The 15,241-nt window shown below is 37.4% G+C and overlaps 1 protein-coding gene across 5 annotated transcripts; it reads left to right on the top strand.

Moving 5' to 3' along the window:
* Positions 1 to 4,250: 4,250 nt before the first annotated feature.
* LOC131243828 (uncharacterized) lies at positions 4,251 to 14,299 on the top strand. Of its 5 annotated transcripts, none has more exons than XM_058243442.1 (2): positions 4,251 to 4,360; positions 13,752 to 14,299. In XM_058243442.1, exon 2 carries the CDS (start codon positions 13,788 to 13,790, stop codon positions 14,160 to 14,162), a length of 375 nt encoding a protein of 124 aa, XP_058099425.1. In that variant the 5' UTR covers positions 4,251 to 4,360; positions 13,752 to 13,787; the 3' UTR covers positions 14,163 to 14,299. The 5 variants fall into 5 exon arrangements, 4 of the variants coding, with proteins under 4 accessions (XP_058099425.1, XP_058099434.1, XP_058099409.1 ...); XR_009170202.1 differs by lacking the exons at positions 4,251 to 4,360; positions 13,752 to 14,299 and adding exons at positions 4,367 to 4,627; positions 11,399 to 11,936; XM_058243451.1 differs by lacking the exon at positions 4,251 to 4,360 and adding an exon at positions 4,371 to 4,519.
* Positions 14,300 to 15,241: the final 942 nt, after the last annotated feature.

Genomic DNA, 15,241 nt, shown 5'->3' with positions numbered 1-15,241 from the left:
ATAACAATTTTTGAAAAAGTCCTATTCACCCCCCTTAAGGATACTTAGTCATACTTCATACTTCAATACTAGCGGTTCCACCACAATTTTAGTGGGTTGATCGGTCTAATTGCTTGAGTTGGATTCCATCAACCCGCATCTCCTATTTTTGGGATAGGCTTCCACAATCTTGGTAGGCTTCCACATATTATGAGCATCCATGGATGGTCGCATATGTCACCAGATAATACAAGTACCTACAGGTCATCCAAAGAGAGCTCCTAGAAAAACAACAAAGAATTTCAATGCATGAGAATGATTGATGCATCATATTAGCAATTATTGCATGTACAACAATATGTGGCATTTTAATTATAAGTAAATTTACTAAACCACTCAACGCAAAAAAATCACAATCAGTAAAATGATCAAACATCTACTTTTAAAAAAAAAACGGAGATGAAACACGTTAGGATCACTCACCTAAAATTTGATGATGTGTATTTCGAGATGTTATTCCCAAATCAATCAATTTGTAATCACTTAAATAATTGAATTTTAAATCATATTTCTATTAGTGTATATCAGTGCAATCAAAACACTTATGGTTAATCAAAATTTCCAAATCTGAAAATCATATAGGAATCATTGTCATTTACTTTCTTTCATACAAAATTTTGGATGATTTCTTCCTAATGTGGACCTCACTTAATTAACCAAGGTATTTTGATCATCCCATTGTTTTAAAAATTTAAAAGATTATTAATAGTTTACATCACATAAATAAAACATCAAAATTCTAACCAAATAAAACATTCCAAGGTATTGTCGACCAATTGAATCGATCGATTGATGTTGCCTTCAACCGGTCAAGGTTCGATTAAAATCTACTTCGATCGGTCGAAATAAATTTAAATTGTTAACAAAATCCTCTGGACACTTTTTGTCCCTTTCGATCAGCCGAATTGCTCTATCGACCAATTGAATGCGATATGATTTTCGGGCTCTAGTTGCTAGACACTTTGGGCTATTTTCGACTGGTTGAAATAATCAATCGACCGATTGAACCGACCTTGCTGGCATTGTCCAGACGATTCAAAACTTATATCTTTTTAAGTTTCCTTATTTTTCTTATTCCTCCCACTTTAAATGATCCATTGATCATATGGGACAAATCTGAATCATCCATTAACATCACAAAATATCAAATTGAGAATGGGTTAATAAATCACTTAGATCTATGCCATCCATGCGTTTAAACTTTAATTCAAAGTATAATATGTACAATTCCACCCTTTCATCTTCATAGCCCATCAAACGGTTAAATCCACTCATATTTTATGCATAACAAGTTAGATCCATCCCAGAATAAACATAAATGGTGGAAATCAGATCCAATCTATCCAATCACCATCTTAAAATCTAACGTATAAAATGATTCATACTATTAGATATGGTTGAGGTGGCCTAACCAAGAGTCGAAGTAGTAAAAGTCAATCCGTCAACCTCTCTTTCAACCAAGAGTGTTTTTACCAACTCAATTTTTAACTTGTTCTTGTTTTTAATTTAAAAATTAAAATTTTAACTACTAATTGTGGTTTTAAGTGTATGAAAATCTAGGGTTACTACAGTCATAAACCAAAAAAATGAAACATATCAAAAGCCCAAATAGACCACACTAGAGGAAAAAATGGGCCCCACCATTAAAACCATTTAAGGATAGAATAGAAAAGGGGCAACCTAATTTGAACAGAGAAATAAAATAGGAAGAATCATTATTTTGAAACGTGGCCCCTTTTATAATGTTTATGATTCCAAAATAGTACTTTAGTTTGATGATTCTAAACACATGATCCATGCATGGGATCAATTGAGGAAAATAAATTCCTAGAAATTTTGCAAAATCATCAACTTATTTCACTTTCATCCAACACCTAGTATATGAATTACTAAGGCTGCTTGGTTTACTAATCACAATGGCACTTAGTTATTAGAGGGCAATGATTATTTACTCTCGCAATTGTACGTACATTTGACTGCAATAATGATTTTGTTACATTGTTTGTTTCACTTAGGGCTTATTATAGACATAGTAATTTTATACGGCAAAATATCAATTAACCTATTTCGTTTACAAGTGTATTCAATGCTTGATTTACAAGCCATAATTCTCATTTAATAAGGATTTATTATCAAAGTATACCTAAGTTCTACCTTAATTAGGTTATTTAGCAACTTAATTTTTTAAAATTTTTAACAGCTTAAAAAAAAAGCTATAGATGAAAATGCCCCTACATATAAAAAAAGAATATTAAATGACAAATAAATTAGAAATTTAATTAATAAATGGAAAAATATTTTTAATCTTCTTTAAAATAGAAAATAAAAAGAGAATGAAAATAAAAATATCAAATAAATAAAATAATTTATCATTTTCTTTTTGTTTTACCTTTTTTTTCCCCTTCATTTTTTGCAAAAAGATAAATAAATAAAAAAATTAACTAATAAGCAAAAAAACATTCTTAATCTTCTAAAAAAAAGAAAAAAAAAAGAGAATGAAAATAAAAACATCAAATAAATAAAATAATTTATCATTTTCTTCCTTTTATTTTTCCAAATTTTTCTCAAAAATAATAAATAATCAAAAAATTAGCTAATAAATAGAAAATTTTTTTATTAATCTTCTTAAATAAAAAAAGAGAATGAAAATAAAAATATTAAATAAATAAAACAACGTACTTCTTCTCCTCAATTTTATTCTTTTTATTTTTCATCTTTTTAAAAAATGACAAATAAATATAAAAATTCTTAATATATAAAAAATTATTTTTAATCTTGTTATATAAAAAATGAGAAAAAAATATATAAACAACAACTCCTGTAATGTACCAACAACAACCTCTGCAATGTATCAACAACAACTATTATTAGTTCATTATAGTTGATACATTTTTTTCTTAAATTTCTTTTTCTTTTTTATTTTATAACATTAAAAGTGTTTTTCATTTATTAGTTAATTTTTTGAATTTTTTTTAGAAAATAAAAAGAGAAAGAAGGAAAAGAAAAGGAAATTTATTTTATTTATTTTATATTTTTATTTGCCTTTTCTTCTAATTTTCACCTTTTTTTAGAAGATTAAGAATGATTTTTCCTATTTATTAATTTATTTATTTATCATAAAAAAAGAGAGAAGGAAGAAAATGAAGAAAAAAAGTTGTTGTATTTATTTGAAAATTTTATTTTTACTTTCATTTTTTTCTTTTTTAAAGAAGATTATGAATGTTTTTTTTTTCTTCTGTTTATTAGTTAATTTCTGATTTATTTTTATCTAGTTTTTTAGAAAAAAAAAGAAGGAAAAGATGAGAAAAAGAAAGTACATTATTTTATTTATTTGATATTTTTTAAGAAAAAAGAATATATTAAATGTATATTTTAATCATTTTATGATTTTTTTATTTTTTTTAATGTGGAGAGGCAATCTAGTCTGTAAATTTTTATTTTTATATTTTAAGCAATGGGCCACACAATAATATATGGATAAATATTGCTTGTAACCAGTAGCTACTAGACTATGCTCCATAGGCCCTACCATAATGTATATGTTTCATTTGAATTTAAATCCTTTGTTTGAAACAAGCATAAAAATCCTGCTCGATGTAACCTGATTGGGCGGCATCATCACACACCACTTTTAATGCATAGTGCTGACAATATCAATGATTATATGGATGATGCAAGAAAGCAAAATTTTTATGCTTGTTGCAGGTAGAGGATACAATCGGTTTCATTTAGATCATCCAACCATTTTTTTACAAATCATTTTAAGGTATGAGACAAAAGATGAGGTAGATCTAAATCTCATATGGACCACACCACAAAAAATAGTGGTGATTGAACAACCACCATTCAAAACTTCCTAGGGCCACAAAAGTAATGGAGCAAAGATGTTATTTGTGGTTTCCCTTCATCCAAGTATGTGTTACCTAATCAATAGTTTGAATGAAAAATAAACATTACTTTGAGCCTAAGAAGTTTTTAATGATGAGCATTCAATCACTACTCTTTCTTGTGGTGTGGTCCACTTGAGATTTGTATCTTCCTCATTTTTAGGCCCATGCCTTAAAATGATATGAAAAAAAATAGATGAACGGCATGAGTACGGCCCACAAAGCACGGTCTAATAGCCACTCGCATGGTTATTTGGCAATCTGTGCACCTAGTAAACCTTTAAACACACACAACAATGATGGCATTTACTTTTCATTACATACGCTTGATAACCGTTTTTTAATTGTGGACCTCTTTCATTGTGGGGGATCATGCTATGAAATAAGATGACAGGAGGCAAGAGTAAAGACCAATCGGCTTCCGCCTTACCACGGTAGGTATCTACGCGCGCTACGCGAGGTTAAAACCGTATTTCCAGTTGTCATCTCGCGCCCGAGTAAAGCTCCCGAAAACCCCCCACTCTTGGAGAGAGTGCCCCACTCTCACTGCTTTCCTTGGAATATAAGAGAAAATTGGGGTTCTGTAATCCAAAGCTAGTTCTCTCTCTCTCTCTCTAGACAGCCACGGCAATCTCTGTTGATCTTGAATCTCTTTCGAATCGTTCTTCATCATCAAGATCTCTCTTCTACGATCTCTGCAGGTTTCTCTTTGAAGATTTCTCTTTTGAAGATTTCTCTTGATTTGATTCGAATTTCTTGCTTCTTTTTTTTTTTTTTCTGTATTCCGTGCTATCAAGATTTTATTTATTTTTATAGTTTTGCTACCCTATACGCTCCACTCCACCCTGATGCACACGTGTCAGCCTGGCATATGTGTAGGACATCTGAGCCGTGCATCGTGTGGGGATGGATCATCGGCATGTGGTACAATACACACGTCATTGGATGCCTTACACATGTGCCTGGTTAGCACGTGTGGCTGCGTTTGGGGCTACCAAGCCTCTCTCTCTCTCTCTCTGTTCTCTTTCTAATGGTTATCCTGATATTTGCCGAATTGATTTCGTTGCTTGCGTTTGGGAAATGAAGTATTTTTCTATGCCCTGCTGGACAAGCCAGTGATCTGTATTCAGCCAAGCAACTGAATGGGCGGGCCCATCTTTCAATCCAGACCGTTCATCTAGTGGGCCCCATTGTGCATGGTCCCCTGGTAAAAAAGGAAAAAATGATGCTCAGTAGGGCTGCAACTTGGGTCGGGTCAACCCGAACCCAATTGACCCAGCCTGAGTTCGGGTCAGGTTTGTCAAGGTCCTTGGGTCGGGTTCGTATTGGAAAATGCCAATCCAACTTGAAATCGGTTCGGGTTGGGCGAATTTGGGTTGGGTTGGGTCAGGTGTCTATTTGGGTCAGATGGGGTCCGGTTGGATTGAGTATAGAGGAATCCAGGTTAGATTCTGGTTGGAAGTTAGATTGGGTCAAGTCAAGTTGCACCCTTATGGCTCAGTCAACAGCCCACATTCAATGAGATAAGAAATCTAAATATGCTAGGTGTGAGGTTTTCTAGTGTGGGTGAACTTTGGAGATGGTCCATTAATGGCAGGGCACACAGATGAACTGCATTTTTTGGTAGGCCAGACCATTCATATGCTATGGGTGAGGTCTCTGACTGAGACCATGCCCCCCACAAATTTAGCTATTCAATCAGGTGATTTCCCATTGAACTGTGTAAACCATCAAAGAGGAGGCATCTGATCAGACAGTTAAATCAGTCACTGGAAAATATTTCAGAGTGGCCCATAAAAATTCGTCCCACTGCTGGGACCAGGTGAAAACCTGTTTTGTTTGCCCTAGCATTGTATAATACCTTAATACTTATTTACTGAAATGTTGGCTTCAGATAAACATTAAAACACCCTGTTTTAAGTTACTTGATTTGAGCAGTTCAATTGGACAGCTTAGGTAAGATATTGGAGATGTTGTGTTTGGTTTGGAACATTGCAGTTCCTGTTTGGCTTTTGCTTGATTGCTATCGATGTTTTGTAAGATGCAGTGCTGTTTTAGACGATATTGAAGTAGGTCATTTGAATCCATTCTAGCATCAAGTACCTCTGTGTCATGTGGAATGCCATGTACTCTATGTTATACAGAGTTTTGTTTGTGGGGGTAATTAACTATTTCTTTTATCTTTTTGAGTTATTATATAATGCTTTTGTTTGTACGGTACCTTTTGGGCTTTTAGGTTGATCGAGTGTGGTACATGGTTAAGTGATACGATTATACAAACCTCCGATATTATGACGCATTGAGTATGGGTTACAATGTATTGGCCACTCTTGTTATTCGATACAGGGTTGAACTGGTCCACTAAGAAAAAAATAGGCTGGTTTGGCACCAATTCAGGGCTCTACGGCTGATATGTGATGATACGGCCATGAAAGCCCCATTTTGAAATTTTTATTTTCAAAATCTCTCGCATTTCCGCACACCTTTCTTCATTTCAACCTTGGAGGAAGCTTAGAAATTAATTTTAGACTAGATTTATTCCTATTATGAGGATCAATACCTAAGATTTGAGTGAGATTCGATGAATCAAAGCGGAATGGACTATTGTGGAAAATATTGAAAGAAGGAATAGACCATCACTTTTTTTTTCATCTTCTTTTGTTGTATTCAATGTAATAGGCCCTAAGCAACCAAAATGATGCTTGATTTGTGTTTGATCAAGACCTATTTGGTTGATTTTCAGTAGGTCAAGCTAACTAATAGCATTATGGATGCTCGATTGATCACCTCTTCATTCACTCTGCATTTGCTCAAAATTTGTGGGACCACTTTTTGGATGTTTTCCATATAGCTTGGGTGATGCCGAAGTCTATTTTAGATCTTTTGTGGGCTTGGAATGGAGGGGAGGGAAAGTAATGTTGAGATTGATTATCTGTGTTTTTTTTTTAAAAGTCCATTTAAGGGGATCGTAATAGGCGTTGTTCTTGGAGCTGAAGTTCCTCGCATGATGAGGTTATTAGAGAAATTAAATTTAATATTTTGGTTTGAACTTCTTGTGTGAAGGCAGTTAATCCTACTATTCTCTCCTCTCTCTCTCTCTCTCTCTCTCTCTCTCTCTTTTATTTATTTATTTTTTTGAGTTGAAGAGCTAAGTTGTATTCTTTTGAGGTTTTTGGCATGCTTTGATAAATCTCAATTCTCTCTAAAAATAAATAAATAAATAAGGCAAAGAATATATACACCATTGAATACTTAAAAAAAAAACCTGTTGTTTCAAAAAAATTTTCCTATTTTTTGAATATTGTTTAAAGATTATTTTGTGCCAAAGAAGAAGGAAAGAAAACCCAACTAATACAGTTCCAATATGCCCTGTATTGTATCATTCTTAGGCCCAGTCAATCCACCCACTGATACTGTTATTCAAAACCTCACAGTCCTCACCATGAGCCAAACCACCAAAAATCTCCAATGTTTTTTTTTTTTTTTAAATTAATTTTTTTTTATAAATAAATTTTAAAGATGAAATTTATTGGGCAACAACCAAAAAAACAAAATCAAACAACCAAAGAACACAAAAACAAAACCTAAAAGGAAAAAAAAACCTAAAGAAAAAAAAAACAAACAGAAACAAAAACAAAACGAAAAAAACTTAAAAAGCTAAAACCCGACTATCCTACTAACAATACAACAACGGGGCAACCCCATGGCTGAAACCCATGAAGCTAAGTTACGATGCCCAATCCCAGAACAACTGAACAATGTTACTAAGGACCCGCAACATTGAACAACTCAAATTCCCGAAACAATTTCCTTTCTCCCCAAATGGACCACACCACAGCTAGCATCGCGAGTCTCCATTTCTTCCTCCCAAGAGAACCTCCATTTGATGCATACCAAAACTTGAAGAAATCTTCGATGGAACGTGGCATAATCTAGTAGACCGAAGCTAAACTTAGAATCCTTGCCCAAACTCCCGATGAGAATGAATAGTGCAGGAACAAATGGTCTACCAACTTCGCTTGGTTGTGACATGGAAGGCATATGTTGGGCAGAACTAATCCTCTTTTGTAGAGATTGTCTACTGTCAACACTCTATTTATGGCCACAAGCCACCCTAAAGCCACCACTTTCGGAGGAGCTCCATAATGCCAAATTTCGCCGGTGGGACTAAATGACAAACTACTGTCTTGGGATGCTAACTCCTTGTAGAAAGATCGCACCATAAAGGATCTTGACGCAATTACGTCTTGATGAGGCGAAGGGGCCTAGCTCTGCAAGCAAGACAATAGTGTTGATAATGAATCAATTTCACTATCGTGCATGTTTCTTTTAAAGGAAGGAGTCAAGATAGTATCATCTCCAGATTGCGAGGAATAGGAAGCCACGCACACCTCAGGATCACTGCTTAGGGATGCCAAATCCAGGAAGGAATTGATTAAAGGCTGAACCCCAATCCAAGGGTCAAGCCATAACCTAATTCTTTCCCCTTGGCCCACCATAAATCTAACCCTATAGTAAACCGAATCAGTCAAAATTCCTTTCAACAAGGGGGACAGATGATAAAAGGAGGACTTTTTAATCCACCGTCCCGTGGAGGTGATCCCATACTTGGTAGCCACAATAAATCTCCACAAATTATCATTCTCATTTGCGAACCTCCATACCCATTTGCCTAGGAGAGCTTCATTAACCAAATCAAGGCATTTGACTCCCCAACTGGCTTTGCTACTAGTCTATCTGGATCCACTTATGTAAAAATCCCCCCCCCCCCAAAAAAAATAAAAATTGAAAGGAGTACACACCTCCTTCCAACTCAAAAGGGGAAATTTCCTAGAAACTTACCCCCCTTGCCACAAGAAGTCTCTCCAAAGTTTATCGATTTTTGAAATGCTTGACTTGGGGCACTGGAAAAGAGACGTATAGTAAACTGGGAGATTCAATAAGCTTGCCTTGATTAGAGTTAATCTCGCTCCCAAAGATGGCAATTTCCCTCGGACGTGGTCTTAGAGAGAGAGAGAGAAGGGGGGGGGGTGTGGTTTGCCCGCACTAAGTGGAAGACCCAAGTAACTAGTAGGAAAGCTGCCCACTTCGCACCTAAAGATAGAAGCTAAGGATGAGGTCCTCTCTAGGAAAGATTAATCCCAAAAAGCTTACTTTTCAAAATGTTAACTTTGAGACCCGAGATTACCTCAAATCAACAAATAACGATACTAAAAAAATCAATCATACGGTATTCTGCTTCACAAAAAAGCAGAGTATTATCTGCGAATTGAAGATGACAGATACGGGAGAGGAAAATTTTCACCTGAAAGCCTTGGATACAAACCCACCTCCTAGCCTCTAGACAGAATACTACTTAAGGCTTCAGAGCCTAAGATGAATGAAAATGGAGAAAGCGGATCACCTTGACGGAGGCCTCTTGACGATTTGAAAAAGTGAAAAGGAGATCCATTAACTAAGACAAAATCTAGAAGAGGAAACACACATTACTATCCATCGTCTCCATTTTACTCCAAATCCCAACCGATCCATCATATAATCAAGGAACTCCCAATTGACCCGACCATACGCTTTCTCGATATCTAATTTACTAATTACTCTAGGCCTTTTAGATCTATGATAAGAATCTAAGCATTTGTTAGCTATTAAAACAAAATCCAAGATTTGTCTACCAGTCACGTAAGTAGTCTGAAATTTAGAAATGATAGAGGGGATCACCTTACGCAGTCTCAGACTGAGGAGTTTAGCCAATATCTTTAGGGCTAGAAATCAGACTGATAGGACAAAAATCCTTGAGAGAAGCAACTCCATCGCTTTTCACAATAAGAACTAACCAGTAAGAAAGAAGTCCTCAATAAACAAAAATAATTCCTCACGAATCAGACCAATGATAACAAATTAAGGGGAACCCATCTAGTCCCGGAGATTTCTCATTTTTAAGAGAAAGAACTGAAGCCTTCACCTCCTCCCTTGTTATAAGGACTTCCAAACTATTGGCCTCCTCTCTCTTAAGGGAGAGGAAAGATATATTATCACGAAGGGGACGATCATAGTCCTCATCAACCAAAAGCGATGAATAAAACTGAAGCCTTCACCTCCTCCCTCGTTACAAGGACTTCCAAACTATCAGCCTCCTCTCTCTTAAGGGAGAGGAAAGATAAATTATCAGGAAGGGGACGATCATAGTCCTCATCAACCAAAAGCGATGAATAGAAGTCCACAATAGCATTTGTAATACCATCCTTGTCAGTCAGAATCTTACCATCAACAGAAAGAGAGGAAAGAGCGTTCACCCGGGCGAGAGCACTAGCTCTCCCATGGAAATATTTTGCATTTTTGTCTCCTTCTTTCAGCCACAAAGCTCGGTATCATTGACGCCATTTGATCTTTTGCTCCTTAAACTGGGAGTTGTAGTCGAGAGAACACTCATCTCTAGGGCTCTTTTCTTCCTCTGTCAAAGGCTCTAACTCTTCCTTGATATCCAGATTCTGCGTAATACTGTGAACGGAGTCCATCTGCTTTTTTCTAGCACCAAAAACCTCATGATGCCAACATTTCAGGTTAGTTTTTAGCATTTGAAGTTTCTTAAAGAACACAAAACCTGGTCTACTCATGACCTGAAAGGAAGTCCACCATTGGTGGATTAGATCCCCAAAGCCTTCGACCTCCAACCAGGCAGATTCAAAACGGAAAGGTCATGGTCCCCAATTTATTTCTTCCACCTCTAGAAGGATAGGACAGTGGTCAGAAACAGGTTTCGGGAAGCCATTCTGCCTAGCAAAGGGAGACTTCTCAACCCAGGAAGAGGAGACTAGGAATCTATCTAGCAGAGAGGAGGGAGGGGATCTACCATTGGACCATGAGAATTTGATGTTACTAAAGGGAATATCAACAAGATTGTTACTGGAAATCCAATTAGAGAAATTGCTCGTGCTCGTAGTAATCTGACCTTGAGTAACCTTTTCTGAAACAAAGCGAACTATTTTGAAGTCACCTCCAATGCACCAGGGAAGGGCGCATCTAAGGCGAATGTCAGACAACTCCTTCCAAAACTCACTCCTTATACACGAACAACTGGGGCCATAAATACCTGAAAATAACCAGGAAAAATCTGAGGATACATCTTTGAAAATAATTTTAATCGAGAACTTACCCACCTACCTTCCTTCCTTTTTCCAGATCCCAGAATCCCACATAACAAGAACACTTCCAGCTGTACCCACTGGATCCAAAGCTACACAATCGACGCCCTTCCTTCCCCATATTGATCTAATAACAGAACTATCGATCTCTCGGAGTTTAGTTTCCTGAAGAACAATCAACCAAGCCTTCAATTTAAGCACAAATTGCTTGACTATTTCTGGGGGCAACCCAGGCCTCTCACATTCCAGGATAGAAGCTTCATTGATGCACTATACTCCCTCCTCCTTTTCTATCCGATCTATTGATCGATTCTAAAACACCTGTTTCAGGAATACTCAAGCTCTGAAGCTCCCTATTTCTTTTTGGAGCCTTAGAGCAGACCCTGGGGAGTGATGATACAGGAATTCGAAGACCCTGTTCGGCCACTACTTGAAAAAGATCGATATAATCATCGTCCCTGTTACTGAAGACCACCCCCAAAAGCTTTCTAATGTGACAGACCACTTCCCTGATCCATCTTTTCTTCTTAACAGTTTCCACAGGGGCTTCTAACTGATTTTGCAGAATAACAGAGGGCGAACATAACTGTTGATCGAAGATCATCTCCTCCATATTCAGGGAAGTCCTCGTATCATCCCCCAACATGGCATCTGCAAGGAGCGTCCTATCGGAGGCCAAAACCAGATCATGGTCCACACGAGAGACTGAGGAACAAGATTTTAAGAGTCAACTCCTCTGAGAAAGAAATAAAGGGGAGATGATATCTGTCCAAAATTGATGTGTCGGAGAGGAATTGGGTCAGACTGAGCGGAGAACTGAGTAAAACGAGAGGGGGAAGTTTCTTGTGGAGGCCCATCCGAGACCAAAGCGTAGAAATTTTTATTTATTTATTTATTTAAATTTTTTTTTTTTTGGGGGGGGGGTGTTGGATTTTCCTCGAGATTTGTGTCCATGAGATTTAGACGGTTCAAAACATTCCCGGCTCCGATGGAGGGTTCCTCAAGATTTGTGAAGGGTTTCTCCAATGTTGTAAAATCATAGTTAAATGGGTGGCTAACAAGTAGATGGTTAAGAAACAAAGTTCACATTTTACAAAGAAAAGGCAAATATTCCAAATTTAGGATCTTCAATCTGGGGAATTATTTGTTCGTCCATGGACCATCTTCAGTGTTTCCCACTATCTCAACAGTTTGGGTCGGTGCACCATGGCCCCCACTTGTGCATACTGGTATCTTAATTAACTGTACTAACTGGCCCAAGCATTTTATTATTCCTGGTCTCCTATGTTCCTTGATCCTATGAAAATGCATCCAATAGCTAATAAATTGATATTAAAACGAATACAATCAAGATTAGTAGAGATTCTATTGAGTTAAAGAGGAACTTAATGGTCATCTACTCAGAGGATATATACAGCATACCTTGTTTTCACTATGTTCAAGTAGAGCCCATTGTTTACTAATCCTGACCATTGGTATGTTTAGCTCCATCATTGACCATAGATGGATCATACCTTCAAATTGTCATCGATCCAACAATTCTGACCTTTCAATCCATGACCTGGAAGTATATGGTAGAGGAGTAACACACCAATGATCCACATTCAAGTGGCTAGGATCTTACATGGCAGATTTCTGGGTCATGAGCTGTCTGCGAAGGGATGCAAGAGACCAGAGGTCTAGATCACAGAACTGTGGGCCCCACCAGCACAATGTGAAAATCCAAGGGTCCGTGCATATCAGCATATCAAGGATCAATTAAATCACCATCCCAGCTTAAAGCGTGCCAAGAATGTACTCACACTTCACATGTAAGAACACTACGACCCAACAGGTTAAAAAGATGCATTTAGTGATATTTGTGGAATGCAATCACAAAACTGCCAGTACTTTGTTTTGCTCCTCCTTGAATCCTTACTGGGTGTTTGGATGCTCAAATACTGCAATATCTTGATTCTATAAGGAGAAAATGACTGATGTGGGGCTAGCCCTACTCCATATGTAATGAGGGACTAGTCCCCCCTAAAATTTCTGTAATGATTTTTTCAGGTCAAACCTGAATTGCATGTTTTTTTTTTTACACATACTCCCACCCACCCCACACTCACAACCCACACACTCTCGCGCACTGGCACCACAAGGCATGCTTGAACCCGTGACCTCATGTTGAAACTCCAGGGAGTCTACCACTGAGGCACGGCAAAAGGTTCTGATTTTTATTGTGGATTGAAATGGTATCATTCGCACTCTGTTCCTCTCCCCCCCCTTCTTTATTGAAGTTATTTAGGTCAACTCAACACAATCAAGCTTCCAAACACCTTTTTCTTGAAATATTTAGCTCACCTCTCCTTTTTTCTTTCACATTATGCCAGTTATATTAAAGGGGAAATGGAGTGTTTTTTTAATTTTTATTTTTATTTTATATATATATATATATATATATATATATATATATATACACACACACACACTTGACAAAAATCCCAAAAAAGCAATATGAATCGTCCACTTGTTTTTTTTTTTTTCATTTGCTATGAAAGGGCAGGTAGGATCCTGTTGTTACTTGTTACATTGGTCTGGTTCAAGTCATTCAACAAACATCATATCAGATTTCTGAATTCTCAATCACAGTTATCTACTCTAAGAAAGGGTCTTTTTTTTGGTGCATGTGTTGAAATGGCAGGCTTTTCAGTTCCAACTTCCAAGGGTGTCCTAATAAATGGAGGAACTATCAGGATCATCCTCCATTCCTCAACTTCATAATCAGCACCACCCAAATCAGCCGGAGACGTTGGACCATCCAGACACAAACAGCTCCCCGCATGTCAGCCGGGTCCGGAAGCTGCTGTTCCGTAGGATGCTTGTTGGTGTCAATGATGGCCGCTTCTTCGTGGGTGCATTCCATTGCATTGACAAACAAGGGAACATCATCCTCCAGGATACAGTGGAGTATCGAAGCACCCACCGCTCGTCGCCTTCTCCAATGGAGCAGCGGTGCCTAGGTCTCATCCTCATACCATCTTCTTGCCGCTCATCCTGTCATGTTGACTGCTCCCTTGAGGAGCAGCTCTCTCTTTTATCTGTCGAGAAATAACATATAGTAGAATCGATTTCTGTAGAGTGCTGGCTGTACTGTTCCGCTATAGCATTTCTTTGCTGTCATTTGGTGTGGAGATGATGAAAAATGCGCAGCCGATTGAGGAAATGGAGAATCCTATGACATGTGGTCCACATCTTTTCACGGTACATTAGTTTTGAATTCCAACTGGTGGTGCCCGTGGTTCAATAATCCAAACCATTGGTCAATTGAGTCCCACCCTGGATGGAAAATGCTCCAACAACCTTTCAAATTGGAAGATCCCAACAATCAATGTTAGGATCCTCTTCACTGGAATCCAGACCAATTGTTGCACCTCTCTTAACCATCCATCTTTAGGCCTATAATTGATAGGTTAAAACTGCCTTATGGAGGAGATTTTTGAGGTTGAGGGTTTGTTCATCCGCACTGTGTGAAAAACAAACAATTAATGTACACTGTACAAAGTTGGGGGCCTACCTTGTTAAGAACGTGATTTTTGGTCTGCCCCTTCATCCTAATGACTGGCCTTAGGTGAACGGATCATATGACATGGGCCCCACACTTAACGAATGGTGGTTTCTGGTCTAAACGTCTGCCTGGTCTGTTCCCATCCAGATTTTAAGACACTGGCATTTCCTCTCATCCGGATATCTATTATTTCACTTTAGATGTTTAAGGTGCGATTGTTCCACTGGAAGGTGCTACAGTCACTATCTTTAGTGAACAGAAGCTTATACACGGTTATAAGCATGGTTTAAAAATTGGTTATGGCACACTGTATCATTCACCACATCGAGATGAGCAGTGCTATCGCCCTGTATCAGGTTGTTTCGGGCTGATATAGCTGCGTCATTCATGCATGATGCCAAAATGTATCAGATGATGATGGAAGATGCTATAAACATTACCAAAAAAAAAAAAAAACCTTAATAACTAAACAATTGGATTCAGTAGGACTCGGGCATTAAGAGCCAAGTACTATTCGGCTTGGCTCGACTCGTGTACAGCTCTATATAATAGTCAACAATTCACATTCATCGTAAATTGCTTCTCGATAGGAAGAATTAGATGAACCTATCTTGAGGATTTGTACG

Source organism: Magnolia sinica, chromosome 1, assembly GCF_029962835.1.
Source record: "Magnolia sinica isolate HGM2019 chromosome 1, MsV1, whole genome shotgun sequence".
NCBI classification, from domain to species: Eukaryota; Viridiplantae; Streptophyta; class Magnoliopsida; order Magnoliales; family Magnoliaceae; genus Magnolia; species Magnolia sinica.
This window is presented reverse-complemented; position numbering and strand designations above follow the sequence as displayed.

Excerpts from the sequence above, each read along its gene's own strand:
- LOC131243828 (XM_058243442.1), top strand. The coding sequence starts at position 13,788 with ATGGAGGAACTATCAGGATCATCCTCCATTCCTCAACTTCATAATCAG.